General features: G+C 36.7%; 1 protein-coding gene across 1 annotated transcript in view; it reads right to left on the bottom strand.

Moving 5' to 3' along the window:
- Positions 1 to 15,517, bottom strand: part of LOC107601408 (CDP-diacylglycerol--glycerol-3-phosphate 3-phosphatidyltransferase, mitochondrial-like) — a 16,455-nt gene extending 938 nt beyond the window's left edge. Inside the window, exons 1-8 of the mRNA XM_016293572.1 lie at positions 15,388 to 15,517; positions 11,897 to 12,098; positions 10,954 to 11,031; positions 10,405 to 10,501; positions 8,253 to 8,442; positions 7,817 to 7,995; positions 2,639 to 3,054; positions 2,111 to 2,257 (exon numbers count right to left, since the gene is read on the bottom strand). Coding sequence (XP_016149058.1) covers positions 2,111 to 2,257; positions 2,639 to 3,054; positions 7,817 to 7,995; positions 8,253 to 8,442; positions 10,405 to 10,501; positions 10,954 to 11,031; positions 11,897 to 12,098; positions 15,388 to 15,503 — 1,425 coding nt within the window. The 5' untranslated portion in view covers positions 15,504 to 15,517. The remainder of the gene's footprint in view (positions 1 to 2,110; positions 2,258 to 2,638; positions 3,055 to 7,816; positions 7,996 to 8,252; positions 8,443 to 10,404; positions 10,502 to 10,953; positions 11,032 to 11,896; positions 12,099 to 15,387) is intronic.
- Positions 15,518 to 16,469: the final 952 nt, after the last annotated feature.

The raw sequence follows: 16,469 nt of genomic DNA, 5'->3' as shown, positions 1-16,469 counted from the left end.
AGTGCTTCATTACTGGACAATTGTTTATTATGACTCAAACCACTCTAAAAAATAATCTTGGTGCCTTCACATTGACAAATATGCAGATGTGGCAGATGCTTCAAAGCATGTTTCCTGGTCACATGAGTTTAAAAGGTGTGGTGTCTATACAACAGAAAACATATTTCCTTTTCACAGTCAACAATGCATGGCTACACACTAGAGGAAAAAAGTGTCAGTCAAATTATGTACACAAACCAAACATATGTTCTATTAATAGGCAGCAAGAATTACTTGCCACTTCAAACACTTGCCAAACATAACCACCCTGGCCTGAGGAAGTGTTCTTGATGAAAGCTATCAGGTAACACAACTGACGGGAATACTCTAAAATTAATTCCTGAGGACTTCCTTATGCACACAAATCCAGCAATTAGCCTTTATGCTTAATTAGATTAAATTCAACTCCAAACCAATAAGCAAACACAATCCATGGACTGTTTTTTCATTGACCACTTTGTTGATCATAAACTAGTGTTCAAAATTTAAGGTGAATTTGTTACTTCAATAAATGTATATTTTTATTTAGAAAATGATGCATTAAATTAGTCAATACTTCTTACCAAAAAAATTATATATATAAAAAAGGTATTCTTTTCAACTTTCAATTCATTAAAAAAATCCTGAAAAAAATTAATTTATCATGGTTTCCAAAAAATATTAAGCAGAACAACTGCTTTCAACAGTGATATGAATCATTATTGTAGAATGATTCCTGAAGGATCATGTGACACTGAAGACTGGAAAAATAAATATTTAAAAAAGTATATTTTAAAACATATTAAAAGTACAAAACAGTTCTTTTTAAATTGTAATAATTTTTCGTAAAATTTCTGTTTTTAATTCAATCAAATAAAATGCATAATGCTTGAGCATAAGAGACTTTTTCAAAAGCATTCTTTTAAAAGGAAGTGCAATTAGTCCAAACTAGTTTTGCAAAAACAGACTTGGAATGGATGTTCTTCTGCCTCCTGGCATTAGACATTTTGTGGAACCACTTTTTTCCCCCAATGTTGTTCATTAGCATTTCCTTTGCACAAGCACTTTAAGAACACTCAATTGGATATTTTTTTACTTAATTTACTTGATAGATGTGTTATATATGTGTTGATATGTAGGATTGTGTATTATACACTGATAACCTTTTTTCTTTTTTTACACATGAAGTTCCTAACAAAATAATAAATAATCAAAAAAATAATAAAAGTTCTTTGAGCTGTGAACGAACATTTATCTCAACGGTTTTGGCATGTGACTCCACTTGAAGTAAACAACCTACTTGCTGCCAAATTTGAACAGCTGCCAATGGAAAAACACGCTTTTTGGTGACAGAAAGGTATAGATACGGCATGACACGTAGCGCAAAAGTCTTAATTGAGTCCACCTCACTGTCTCTTTCCTGAGGTGCCACGTGGGCCTTGTGTAGGTTGAAGGCCAGCGTCAGAACGGCAGCTAATGTTCATTGATTCTCTCTGTAGCTCAGCTGCGGGGACCTCTGTCTGTTCCCACTTCAGCTCCACTGTTTACAAGAAATGACGACATGACAAGGCTTTATCTAATAAGCCAGACTTCTCAACAGGAGCCTGAAATTGAATTCAACTGACGTTCAGGTTTGTCAAGCCTCTATTTTTCTCCAGACATCACTATTTTATTCTGTCCCTTCAGGTCAGGGGCTTTTATTAAAGTGTATAAGGATACTCAGTTAAAGCCATATGAACAACCAAATCAAATGTATTAATTCATGCATTTTTAAAGCAAACTAAAAATCACTCACAGTTACAAACACAGACAGCAGGTTGAGAAATAACACAGTGGTGATCGCGTTGCTTTTGGCTCAGTGCTGCATTTGATTTGTCTTAAATAACATACTGAAACAGTAAAGCTGAAATATCTTAACATTCAACAACAGCCAGAAAACGTGGCCAAAGCATACCTCTGGTTTACAGAGAAAATATCACATGTGTCTGGCAGCCTCTGTGTCCTGAAGCTGTCCAGGAAGAGCTCTGAGGCTATTCAATCAGAGGTGCTGGGAAACCTGCTCTGCGCATTAAATTATGAGCTTTCCTGTTACACCCAATTTTTGGGAACTGGGCTGATCCACTTTAGTGCTTAAAAAAAACAGTTCAGAAGATAAACACGTACCTTTAGCATGAAATGTCCAATCTGGGCGATGGTATTCATGCAAGAGGACACGACTCTGCTGACCCAGCTGACACACCTGAAACGAACACGAGTGTTTCAGTTTAAGAAAAACCAACAAGAACAAACATAAAAAAAAAAAAATCTGATATTCTGCCAATTGAGTGCATTTGTAGCTGCAGCACCATCCATAGAACAAGCAACAATTATAAACTACAAAATAGTGTTAATTTCGTTAAAGAAAACTATGACGGAAAATATTCGTTGACAATTACAACCGTAAAAAAAAAACTATAGTTGCATAATATCTATACTAGAGGTGGGTGGCATGACTTGACAAAACTAAATTGCTCCTTTTATAAATAACAGAGTCGTCTACACTTAAGTGTTCATCTCTGTCAACACAGGTATACACATCATACTGCTCAGCCCTGTGCTAAACAGTAGAAAAAATGCACACCTTATTGTAGAACTGTCGGGCAAGGTGAACGTAGGCCTCAGGAATTGCTCCTGCTACTCCTTTGGCTCCAAAAAAACCATTAACCGCTGGGGAGGCCATGAGGATACGGTAGTCTGCTGCTGCACCCAGCACCAACTGCATGTAGGTGCGCGTCAGGTTGAAGTAACCCGATGTCAGATAGACGACTGAGTCTCCACCTGCCTCTGTGAGCAGTCTTTTGGTTACTTGTTCATCCAGATGAATGCCAAGAGGCTTCATTTGCACAAGTGGAAAGATCCAGGTGTCATTTGGCACCGTTCCGTCCGAGTCTGGGACCTCCGAGCATTCTGCTTCCAGCATGCTCTGCCGGACACGTGCCGTGTTCACCACCTCCATGATCCGTCTCTGTGCCGATGCAGTAAAGTCTGCTCTGTTACCTGTTAGACCACAGACAGACCACATCTGAGAACACTCAACACCTGAAAGATAGGCAACATTTCAAGCACAGCTGTTCCCAAAACTAGGTTTTGGGCAATCACTCATGTCTTTTATGGAGAAGATGATCCTATAATGCACTATAATGATCCTATAATGAGATCAGTGACAAAAACCATACAAAATAGCATTAAAAGCTAAATGATGATTATAACTATATTTCCTTCACTAATAACAAATACAGATAAGATAGATTGATCAAGTTAAATTGGACTGTTTTATCTGACATTTCTGTGTACTACAGTACATATTTTAGCTTATCGTAGTATGGGGTAGGCACGTTTTTAATGTTTTTTTATGCTCACCAAGGCTGCATTTATTTGATCAAAAATACAGTAAAAACAGTAATATTGTGAAACATTAGTACAAGTTAAAATAAAAATTTCTATTACAATATATGTTAGGATGTAATTTATATCAATGATGGCGATGCTGAATTACCAACAGTAATTACTTACCAGTTTACTTACCAGACCTTATTGTCACATGATCCTTCAGAAATTATTTTAATATGTTTAATATTTCTGTGGAAACTGTGATACATTTTTTCAGGATTTTTTGTTTGATGACCAGAACATTCAAAACATTATTTAAAATGTACATTTTTGTGACATTATAAATGTGACCATGGACCACAAAACCAGTCATAAGTAGAACAGGTCTATTTGTAGCAATAGCCAACAATACATGCCATGGGTCAAAATTATTGATTTTTTTATGCCAAAAATCATTGGGATATTAAGTAAAGATGATGTTTGATGAAGATATTTTGTAAATTTCCTACCGTAAATATACCAAAACTTAATTTTTTATTATTAATATGCATTGCTAAGATCTTCATTTGGACTACTTTAAAGGCGATTTTCTCAATATTTAGATTTTTTTTTTGCACTCTCAGATTCCAGATTTTCAAATAGTTGTATCTCGGCCAAATATTGTCATATCAAAGAAAAGGTCAACCCTAATGACTGGTTTTGTGGTCGAGGGTCACAAATGTATTTACTGTAACTTCTGCTTTTATGCATCGACATGAGGGTGAGTAAATTATGACAATTTTCATTTTTGGGGGAACTATTCCTTTAAGAGGTTCTATTTCAGTTAGCATAGCAACATAACTCATTAGGTTTTGAAAAGGTGTTGTGTGTCAATCAAGTTAAAATACCTGATAAACAGAACGATTCTAAGAAACTGATCTTAACAGGTTGTTGTTTACACTTATTTGAACAGGTATGCAAGCGAAACAACACGCAATCCATTCCCCTCCAATCCAATCCATTCTATCAGGTATTTGCTAATGCGAGATCCGGCAAATGCATGATCAAAACCTCAGAGGCACGGGTCAATAACTGCTGACCGTCTAGAAAAGTGCTCTGTCAAACCCTGGCGCCTCTGCTAGACATAATGTGCCACAGTGAGTCATAGCAAGAGAGATAATCTGTAAATAATGAATTAGCTTCAGGGCAGAACGCTGCATGTTGGTAATGTATGGCAGAAGCCTGCTGCTCCATGGTGTCTGAGATTATTTGGTTAACACGGAAAATCTGCAGCAAGGGCCACTCGGAATATTCTGTTTGTTAAATGCAGAGAACAAGAAAAAGCGAAAGCCTCCGCAAATATGTGTGGACGGCGGAGAACAAATAAATGGCCCTTTGAAGCAGGATACAGGGGCTTTCCCCACAGACGCAAAGCCAGCCACCCCAAGCCTCCAGGCCTCAGAGGTCCAAACACATCCAGTTAACAGGGCCACAAAGTTCAGCGGCTCTTACCGACAGACTGTGGGATCCAATTACTGGAGATACAGGGGCAGGACCGAACTGCAGGCTCAGCGCATAAGCTTCTCAATGGACCAGCGCTCTAGTAACTCTTACTGGAAGATGAGGCTTTTTCTTCGAACATGTACATTCGCAGACGAGCTGCATAAAGAAATGTCACCCTGACTCGAATGCATGTGCTTTTTAGTCTGATATTGTCCTCCTTTTACCGTCATACATCACTATTCTCGCTGTTGGCTATCAGTCCATCATTTCCTGTTGACCTCATTGTCTTGACAGACTGTATCGAGGTCCAAATAGCTCCTTCCCGAACCTATCATCCTCCTGCATCTCTCCTTTCCTACCCTCCCAGCACAGATCACTTACCACCAGCAAGGTGACATCATTGCACTATTTCTGGGATCTGTGAAAACTGTGGCCCCGCTCCACCACGATTATGTCATCGAACGGCGCTGGGTTATGGATATGAAGCAAAGCTGAATGAGCATAATCACTCATTCTCATAATTCACCGTAAGACACACTGAGTCATGGCTGAAGCTCAGCATCAAAGAGACGTGAGGCTAGCAAGCAGGCTCCGAGCTTCCTGTTACTCAATGTTACCACAATGCTGGTGTTACGAGGAAATGAGTGACTTACCATCATTACCTCTGATTCAAGTATGTCAGATTGGGTGGAAACCACAAGTGTCACTCATTTCTCTTATCAGGAATACTTTCATTGCCAAAAAAATGCTGATGAAGTTGTTTGATCACTTGCACTTAAGACAGTCTAGCTGCACCTAAACAAGGATGCTCTGAATAAATAATAAATAAAAATGCTCTGTATTCATTCCACACAGTCCATTTTAACCAACCAATACACGTGACAGTGCAGCACTGTGCTGCCTTGCATGATTAAATTAAGCTGACTTTATTTTCAGCACATGCATATGCAAACAAGCAGCATTCTTAAGAAAATTAGATGGACAGGAAACAGAATTTTATACTATGAATGTTCCTTCATTAATTACAAAAACTGTTATATCTTCAATTTGAAAACTTTTAAAAAATTGATTTATTTATTATTATCTTTTTAATTTTTTTTGCATATCTTCAGTTAAGATAGGGCCAGGGCCATTTTTGCATTTACCATTTAAAAAAAAAATAAATATAGGATATTCATAGTGACAAGATGAGTAAAGATTTGCTTAAAAATGGTCTGACTTAAAATTATATATATATATATTTTTTTAAGAGATACATTTTTGTACATTGTATTTGAGTCCCCCCTTTTAGGATTTTAAAGCCAAATCAGGTTCTTGGATTGTAGTGGTGGAACAATGCTATAAAGTTTCACTAAAGTAGGCCAGATTATAGCAGTTAGCTGCATCCTCCACAATCTATAACTCACAATCAGCCTCCAAGCTAGGGAAGTTGCGTTTAGCATTTTGTGAATGTGTTTGGGCTTTTACCTCACATAATGTGGTTTCTAACTTACACAATTCCTTATTTCAGAAGCTTTAGAAAGCATATGCAAATAAACGCTGTAAGGAATTCTTATTAAAATCCCCTCTCATTGTCTTATATGACATTTTACATTTAAGGAAGTGGCATCTGTTTAAACAGATCCCTCCCTTTAAAGTCCCCATGAAATCAAAATTAAAGTTTTTTGGGTGTTAGTATCAATATGTTAGTCTTAAGGTTATCTATAAGGCAGTGTGCTCCAAAACAGTGACAAAATTTGCATTTAGAAGATATAAGCATTCAAAGCTTGCAGTTCGTCACTTCTGCCAAAACCAGTGTTGCCAGACGTACGATAATTATAGTATTTGTACGATCATTTTGACCTCTGTACGATGTACGATCAATAATGAAAAAAATCCCATAATGTATGATAATAATAAGTCAAGTGATGGTAGTTGTAGTCATAGGGCTTCTATATTCATACACGAAATCGGCTCATTACAGACACTCTAAATGAGCTCATGCACACCTCAGAGTGTGTAAAGAATGCATGAGGGTGCCCTACTTTAAAGCCAACAAGCACTGTTGCGGTCCATGATGGCAAGAACCCCCTCAACATCTGGCAACACGCAGGCTTCTGATGACAGCGGCTCAGATGTGGAGTTAACAGCTAAAGTCTGTCTACACTGGACGCGACAAAGCGAGTGTTAAAAATCATTTTAATACGTCATAAATAGAACGAGGCATCAGTTTACTGTCGGGGATGTGTCGTGTCGCATCCAGTGCAAACAGTCACTGATTATAATAATTCTATAGTATTTTGTCACACTGCTCGCGTCCAATTTAAACACGGTACGCCTAGTTATCTATTGTGGTAATTTGCAGGTCGTGTCAAAAAGTTGTTTGTTTTAGATAAATAGCTGTTTTCTGTACGTTTGACTCGTGTACGATAATTTTCTTCCAAATACGATAATTTTGAGCTTCTGGTACGATACTTGGACATTTCCAATCTGGCAACATTGGCCAAAACGGTTAAACGATTTTTTTGACATCACATCGTACTTCAGCTTCTCATCAAACTTTCTGTCCAATCAAATGCTCTCTAGAATCCGAAGCGCCCGCTCCCTACACTATAAAATAGACGCTGAAGCCGCGGCTGAAATAGCACGGAGCGGATCACATGCGCGAGTCGGCGCAGAACACAAAATGTATCGGCTCTATTTGAATTCTATACAGAATGCTATATTTTATAGCAGTATGGATGAGATTGTGGCTGGCATACCCTGTCAAATGCGGCTTTACAGAGCTCAACGTTTCTTAACCGCTCTAGCCCAAGCTGTGATACAAACGAATGCTATTGGTTATTTTAAAAAGGGGTGGGGCTGCTTGATATGTCCCACCCTGTCTTCCTGTTTCAGTTAAAATGACGTCAACACAGAGTAACAGAGTGTTTCTAAGCATTTCAGGGGACCTTTAAAAACCACTTACCTTTGTAGGGATGCACCATTCCCTCCATCATGTGCACACTGTTGTCAGGCTGCAGCTGCAGTGACACGTCGCCCACGGCTCCCACGAGTTCAGCAAAGAAATCAGCCACCTCCGCGCAGTCTTCCAGAAGTACATAGCGATCCTGACGATTGGTGAAGTAGGAGTCACTCAGATTGGCCCTGTATGAGATATCATCATATCACACTCAAGAGTGGGCCAACAAATATTCACCTCCTCCACTGAGCAGAGGCTGTTTGCATGAGCTCCATATGGTCTAAAAACAAACCTAGAACTATGAAGAGCAATAGCTATGGGAATATTTTGAGAGAATTGATGGAATTCACATTGCAAGCATATTTTAGTTACACAGTCATAACATATGTTTGCAAACATGTGTCGTATCTACTTTTGCTGTGACATATGCATGCGTACACACCCACTAATGATGAGACTGTTGTCAAAAAGGTATGCCTTGATGTGCTGCACCCCGATGGTTTCATTGAAGCGTTCGGGAACCAGAAGACGCAGTAGCCCACGCAGGTCAGGTGTGTGGTACAGGGACACTCTCATCTGCTCAGGAAAACGCTGGAGCAGTGGCAGTAACATTGTGCGGGAATTGTGCTTGCCTTTAAATTCAAAAACAACAAAGGGGGAAATTAGAAGCAATGAATCAGTGCATACACTTAATTAAGCGTTAAAGGGGAATTCACACAAAATTGATGGAGGTTGCCGTCATGACAATGCTGTATTATATTATATTATAGCAAGGTTTACTTTTGTATTTTCTTTATTGAAGTAAAGCTGTAAAACAAATTGCTCTTTAGGAACACATAAAAGTTAAACATCCGTTCCAATTCCTTCACTAGCAACTAGAGCAAGCTATATAGCTTTGATACCAAGGACAGCAGATGGTAAAAAAAACAAACAAACACCTTTTCACCCTTTTACTATTTTGACACTCAAAACTTGTTCAAGCCATGTGGAGTCATTATTTTTATTTATTTATTTATTTCGGAAAGAAATTAATACTAATAATCAGTAAGGATGCATTAAAATGATGAAAAGTGACGGAATGGCATTTAAAATATTACAAATGATAAATTATTTTTAACTTTCTAAGCATTTCAAAGAATCCTAAAAAAACATCATGGACTCATCAAAAATATTAAGCAGCACAACTGTTTTCAACACTGACAATAATAAGAAATGTTTACTGAGCAGCAAATCAGCATATTAGAATTATTTCTGAAGGATGACTGAAGACTGGAGTAATGGCTGATGAACATTTAGCTTTGCCGTCAAAGGAATAAATTACATTTTAAAATATATTACAATGAAATTTTTTTTTTAAATTGTAATATTTTACTGTTTTATTGTATTTTACTCCAGCCTTGGTAAGCATGAAAGACTTCTTTTAAAAACATTAAAAAATCGTACACAGCTATTGTAATGGCTGTCAAAGGAGAAAGATGGTTTAGGAATGGGACACTGCTAACTAACCAAACCTTGACCCCTTGTTGCACTCATATTGGTAGGTGTCACGTCACGTCACTGCTCATTTGCATAGAAGATGATATTGTGCACATTGCCAACAGTTACAGTTGTTCACGCTACAAGTCGCCAACACATTAAAAAAACCCATCTCTCTCTTTGTGAACGACTTCTCATAATCTTCTCATAATGAGAGTCGTTTTCAGGAGATTAAGCAGAACCTGAACCACTAAAATGAAGCTCTATGCTGCAACATGATGCTTCAGTTACCATGAAATATTAGATTATGAATTCTTACAACATCATTGGGTGAGTTGTACAGCACATTGAAAGCAGTCAATGGAATGACTAACAGTTCCTGTCAAGTAGTTTGCAAAGAAAAAGAAAAGGGGAAAAAAAAAACAGGGAGGAGGTTTGAACTCCAACCTACAATTACTAAAACTGGAAATCCTCCAAAATTACACCCATGCAGTTATATCAATAGACATGGCGTACATATGTTAGTCAGTGTTCACAAAGGGAAACGAACATTAGCAGGGGATTTCCTGCAGGCATTATTTCCTTCTAATGGTTTCACAGGAAAGTGATCGATAAGATCAAGCTATGACTGTTCAGAATGTGCAAAATGCAGTTCAAAAGGAATTAAAAGAATAATACAGAGGGAGGTTTAAGAATAAGTGATAATGCGAGGCCTTGTTCACACAGCACACAATCTAATCTGGTTTTGAAATCTGATTTTTGGGACTGATTGTCGATACTGTCATTTAATTACTGAAATCAGATCCACATGTTCAGTGTAGTCAATATCTGATACATGTAGTAATGACTTCATAATTCATGAGATACATCACTGTATTTTATACAAATCACTTTTATGCCATTCTTTTCAATGTGACCATAAATGAATGAATTAGTGAAAACCACTTATCATTGTGATTAAGATATTGTGATTAAGTATTAGATCACAATCGTATGTTTTTGCAGTTCAGACTACAACAACTCCAAGGATTTGGGTTGTACATGCCAACTGCTGGCTGTCCAAATAAAGTCTGAGCATGTGTGTTTGAAATTAGTAAAAAAAAAAGACTAAAACAGACCTCTTGAGCCTCTGGTATAATCCAGCAGAAAAGACACTTTGAGATCAGGTGCATGATCTTCCTGTGAGCGCTCTAATGCCTCTTCCATGCAATCCACCTTCAAAAGAAATTAGAAAGTCACTGAATACCCTATACTAGGGTTAACTAAGTTTCTGCACCATTTTTTTTTTTAAATGTTGATTCTATTTCTGCTGCAGGAACCTTATGGCTTATCAAGCTGGTTTTGCATGTTGATTTGAACAAGGAAATGCACTTTAGATTGAGATTTAGCAACACCACCAGATCAAATTCTGTTGATAAAATTCAATTCTGCTGAGGTCATTTTTCAGAATATGCTTGCAGATCTGACTTTGGTTGTGACATGAGCTACTGTTTATAAAGTACCTGATCGTCTTAATCTTACAGTGGAAAAAAATAGAAGATGAGTTATGTTCAACTTTCCTGAGCAGCTTCCTCTTATGTAAAAATCTTAATCAGCACAAAAACAGCTATGGGCTATGTTTTATTTACTGGTCAGTGATAGTAAACGTGTGCAGACAGGTTACATACGAGGTCTTGCTCTAGTGGTCCTGTGCCCAGATACAGTGATGCCATCACCACACGACTCTTGGCTGTCTTGATATGAGCCTTGGCAAACAGAAAGAACAGCAAACTGAATGAGCAACACTGTGTAAAGCTTTTTTTTACAAGCTATATTATGACAAAACAAACTGATAAAAAAGTGATTCAAGACAATAAAACTATTCTCTACATAAACACAGCTAGACAATCTTCCAAAATGGAAAAAAAAAGGAGTTGACCAAAATAAAATTTTTAATCTTATATTATTATTTTTTTTAGAGCCATATGAAAATTTAAAGCTGTTTTCATGGCAAGATTAAACTACTTTAAATAAAAAGAAGAGACAAATATTTCGCAAATAGGCCTATAATTGTTTACAATGTTACAATAAACCTATCAAATATCTAACTACAGAAAAAATTATAGAACTTTACTTTTAATGTTAAAAATCATAAAACTAATACCAATAGATAAATTATGATGTTTAGAATGGACATTTGGCACAGATCCACCTGTTTTATTAACCAAAACATCATCTTCACGTAATATATTTTTATAATGACACAATATAAATATGACTATAAATAGAAAGGCACTAATTGGAGTGAGATAATTGATTATGTCTTTAATTGATTTTTCCGTACATTTCTGCCATATGTACATTAACTGACAGTCACCACTGATAAGCTACCACTAAATATTGTAGAAACTTAATTTGCTGTAAAACTGCTTTGCAACGATTTGTATCGTGAAAAGCGCTACACAAATAAACTTGAAAACTTGAATTGAATAATATTTCTAAGATATCTCTAAGATATCAGAGATTGCTTTTTTACAACCTTATAGTCATATTTACTGGCAATTCAGTTCTCTGAAGGTGCAATTACTTGGCTTTCACCCAGTAAATGCACACACACACACACTCGCATACCTTCATAGCCTGATAAAACTCATCAGGTGAGTGAAGGATGCGTACGCGGCCCCCAGGGACCCTGAAAGCAGGTACATGATCAGCCATCCAGTGGAACCGAGAGTGGAAGTCCTCGACACCAGTGAAGCCTGGAGGTCTGGAGGAGGCCAGGGGGGCTGAGTCTGCCTCTGCCAGGAGAGGGGCCAAGAGCAGCACAGCGGACCTACAGGATGACAGGAAGTAAAAGAGCATTAATGGGCGGAGAAAACCTTTCATCAGAATCCAAGACTGGCAATCCTCTTCCACTGTACACAATGCATTGTAGTGTTTCCGTTTACGGTATTAGTAAATATTATAAAATCTGGTGGCTGAAGAGTAATACTGAACTTATGCTTGGTATTTGTTTCCTGTTGGCTCTCAAACAACATAACATAATAAACATAATATACACTATTGTCAAAAGGTTTAGGGTTGGTTAGATTTTTTTAATGTCTTTTTTGTACAAGGCTGCATTTATTTAATCAAAAATACCGTAAAAACAGTAATATTGTGAAATATTATTACAAATAAAAATGACTGTTTTCTATTTAAATCTATTTTTAAAAAGCAATTTATTCCAGCTATGACAAAGCTGAATTTTCAGCATCATTACTCCAGTCTTCAGTGTCACATGATCCTTCAGAAATCATTCCAGTATGCTGATTTGGCATTCAAGAAATCTTTCTTACTATTAAAAATGTAAGATTTAAGTAATGTAAGGATTTTTCAGAATTTTTTGATAAGCAGAACAATCAGAAGAACCGCATTTGATTTGAAATTGACAGGTTTTTTGTAACATTATAACTTTGTCACTTTGCAGAATGTTTAAAAAAAAATACTGACCCCAAACGGCTGAACAGCAGAGTATTTTCAGCTATTTTTGCTAATTAAAAACCTAATACTTCATCTTAGTGCTCGTTTGCTTTGTTATTTGGACCAAAAAAAAACACCTTTAACTCTTACATTTTTTTAACATATTTTATAATGCTAATTATTTTTGTGAAAATCTGATCTGAAATCTGAGAACAAAATCTTTATTGTTGCTTCCTGGTTTTCAGAACAGTTAATGAAACGGTAATAATAACTAACAAATTAATACTTTTCAGCATTTCATTAGCACATGCAATTACACCAAAAACGAATGTTAGAGAGTTGATTTGACTGTGCAATATAAACCAGTACAGTTAATGACATTCTGAGAAAAAAAAAAGATTTAACAACTCTCTTTTTCTCAAAACTTGATTTCCAACTACTCAGAACAGGGCCCTGAGTCCAGCTCCAAATGCAACAGTGTTCAGAAGACAAAGGCAGTAATATGGTCTGTATGACACAGCATGAAGTCTCAAACTGCAACCATTCACTCAGATCTACTGCCAAACACCAAGGTCACGTCGAGTTCTCTACAACCTCTGGGTTGGTGCTTTTCTTCACAGAACCCAGTCTCACCGCACACTACAGTAGATCTCACATAACTCCTGAGAAAACTGTTTTCTATTTAAATCTATTTTTAAAAAGCAATTTATTCCAGCTATGACAAAGCTGAATTTTCAGCATCATTACTCCAGTCTTCAGTGTCACATGATCCTTCAGAAATCATTCCAGTATGCTGATTTGGCATTCAAGAAATCTTTCTTACTATTAAAAATGTAAGATTTAAGTAATGTAAGGATTTTTCAGAATTTTTTGATAAGCAGAACAATCAGAAGAACCGCATTTGATTTGAAATTGACAGGTTTTTTGTAACATTATAACTTTGTCACTTTGCAGAATGTTTAAAAAAAAATACTGACCCCAAACGGCTGAACAGCAGAGTATTTTCAGCTATTTTTGCTAATTAAAAACCTAATACTTCATCTTAGTGCTCGTTTGCTTTGTTATTTGGACCAAAAAAAAACACCTTTAACTCTTACATTTTTTTAACATATTTTATAATGCTAATTATTTTTGTGAAAATCTGATCTGAAATCTGAGAACAAAATCTTTATTGTTGCTTCCTGGTTTTCAGAACAGTTAATGAAACGGTAATAATAACTAACAAATGAATACTTTTCAGCATTTCATTAGCACATGCAATTACACCAAAAACGAATGTTAGAGAGTTGATTTGACTGTGCAATATAAACCAGTACAGTTAATGACATTCTGAGAAAAAAAAAAAAAAAAAAAGATTTAACAACTCTCTTTTTCTCAAAACTTGATTTCCAACTACTCAGAACAGGGCCCTGAGTCCAGCTCCAAATGCAACAGTGTTCAGAAGACAAAGGCAGTAATATGGTCTGTATGACACAGCATGAAGTCTCAAACTGCAACCATTCACTCAGATCTACTGCCAAACACCAAGGTCACGTCGAGTTCTCTACAACCTCTGGGTTGGTGCTTTTCTTCACAGAACCCAGTCTCACCGCACACTACAGTAGATCTCACATAACTCCTGAGAAAACAAAATGAAAAGAGGCGACTCTGAGAGTGCCATGACCCTTTGGAGACTGAGCGTAAAACAATGCGAAGGTCAGTCGTGGGTGAGTTTACGAATCTATACAAGTTATCTATCTGCGTCTCTCAGATGTATCAAAACAAGACCCATGTTTCAAAGCCCTTTATAGATGTCACATCTGCCCAAACAAGTTAAGAAAATTAACCACTTATATTAGACTGAAAACTGATTTGATTAAAGCCACCTTTTAGAAGAATGCAAGCAGTGAATGGCTGCTTCGTAAAACCAGTGCTATAAAGTCTTCTTGAATTAACCTCTTTCATTGCAAAGCACATTTGATAGCAACAGTTTAAAAAGAACATCTGATCATCTAAAGGCCAACTTGGGCCACATTTTTCCGTAAGAACAAATTTAATGGTGGTTATCTGGTGGTTAACATGAACAAATGTCCAAGAATTTGGTGTACAGCTGAGCTGTCAGATCATACATGCCTGAATCAGATAGCATTATTTTAATAAAGGGAGGTGTTGACAAACCATATCTGATCATCTGCCTGCAGTCTCGGTTTGGTTGATTTACTATCCAAATAACCAGTGTGCAGTTAATCAGCTCATTAATGGGTTAGATAACCCCAAAACGAAGGTTATTTCAAAATCAATATTATATTTAATCACCCTTATCCAGTTTCAAACCTGCAGGACTTAAATTTTCCTGTGGAACACAAAAGAATACGCTAAGAAGTCAACATTTACTTTCAAAACATTTTTTGGGTGAACTATATCTTTAAGAAAGAAGACATGATGGTGTTTGCTGGAAATAAGCTAATGGACATTAGTAGAGCAAAAGCAGCAACCATCTTTATTGGTCTAATGTTTACAGCTCATATTCTCAAGCTCACTTTAACAATTCTAACTCCACAAATGAATTTAAGATCTCTTTACACAACCACAAGCTAACATTAGCCAAACACGCTTGACTTTAATATTACGCGGTTTCTATCGACTGTCTTTATGTAATGCAGACGACCGCTGTCATTTACCCTCTCCTCCGCTCATGTGTCCTGAAAAAGCGATCTGTTATCCTCGAAAAAACCCAGGAGAAAGCAGGAGTATACCCAGAGAACACAAGTCTTTTCCATGTCCTGGGCGCCGCCATGTTTTCACTGCATTTTGAATGTCAAAACTTTATCTAAACACATTCCTTGCCTGCGGCGCGACACAGACGCTTGCGGTTTCTATCGACTGTCTTTATGTAATGCAGACGACCGCTGTCATTTACCCTCTCCTCCGTTCATGTGTCCTGAAAAAGCGATCTGTTATCCTCGAAAAAACCCAGGAGAAAGCAGGAGTATACCCAGAGAACACAAGTCTTTTCCATGTCCTGGGCGCCGCCATGTTTTCACTGCATTTTGAATGTCAAAACTTTATCTAAACACATTCCTTGCCTGCGGCGCGACACAGACGCTTGTACTAGTGTAAACAAGTTGGCTGGTTATAACAAGAGGGTCTGCAGCGTTGACAAGGTATAAGTGTGCGTTTGCTGGTCTCTCATATTTCTATACGTTTTTATCAGTGATAAAAATGCCACAGTCTCTTGTATACTGCACCTTCACCTTCGAATTTAACTATAGCCATAATCTGTACATACAGACGAGTGTCAGAAATTAATTTTTATCCCTGGAACTGATTTTTTTAATCAAATCAAATATAAAATAATGCACAATATGTTTCATTTCCTCTAGAATACATTCTAATTGTTTTTAGGAATGCTTTTTTTTTTACATTCAGTGTTTCCTAAAATTTTCATTATAACATTATTATTTTATTTCAGTATTATATTAGCTGCAGGTAGTCACATTTCAATCTCCGCGACAGTGAACGCAATTATCTGACAGCTACACTGTCAGAGGAAATAAATGCATAAGTAGATATAATAAAATATTATGAAATAGGCTATATAACGAGTAAGTTTAGCATACATTTTAAGTATTTGGGCTATTTTGTCCAAACCTCCAGTTAAATTCTCACTCGCACCCTTATATAATTTAAATCATAGTACAATAATTTATTAAATAATATTTAAACAAATAATAAGCATTTATGGTTAGATGTTAACTGTATT

This window comes from Sinocyclocheilus grahami, unplaced genomic scaffold, assembly GCF_001515645.1.
Source record: "Sinocyclocheilus grahami isolate Dianchi unplaced genomic scaffold, SAMN03320097.WGS_v1.1 scaffold305.1, whole genome shotgun sequence".
Classification (NCBI taxonomy): domain Eukaryota; kingdom Metazoa; phylum Chordata; class Actinopteri; order Cypriniformes; family Cyprinidae; genus Sinocyclocheilus; species Sinocyclocheilus grahami.
This window is presented reverse-complemented; position numbering and strand designations above follow the sequence as displayed.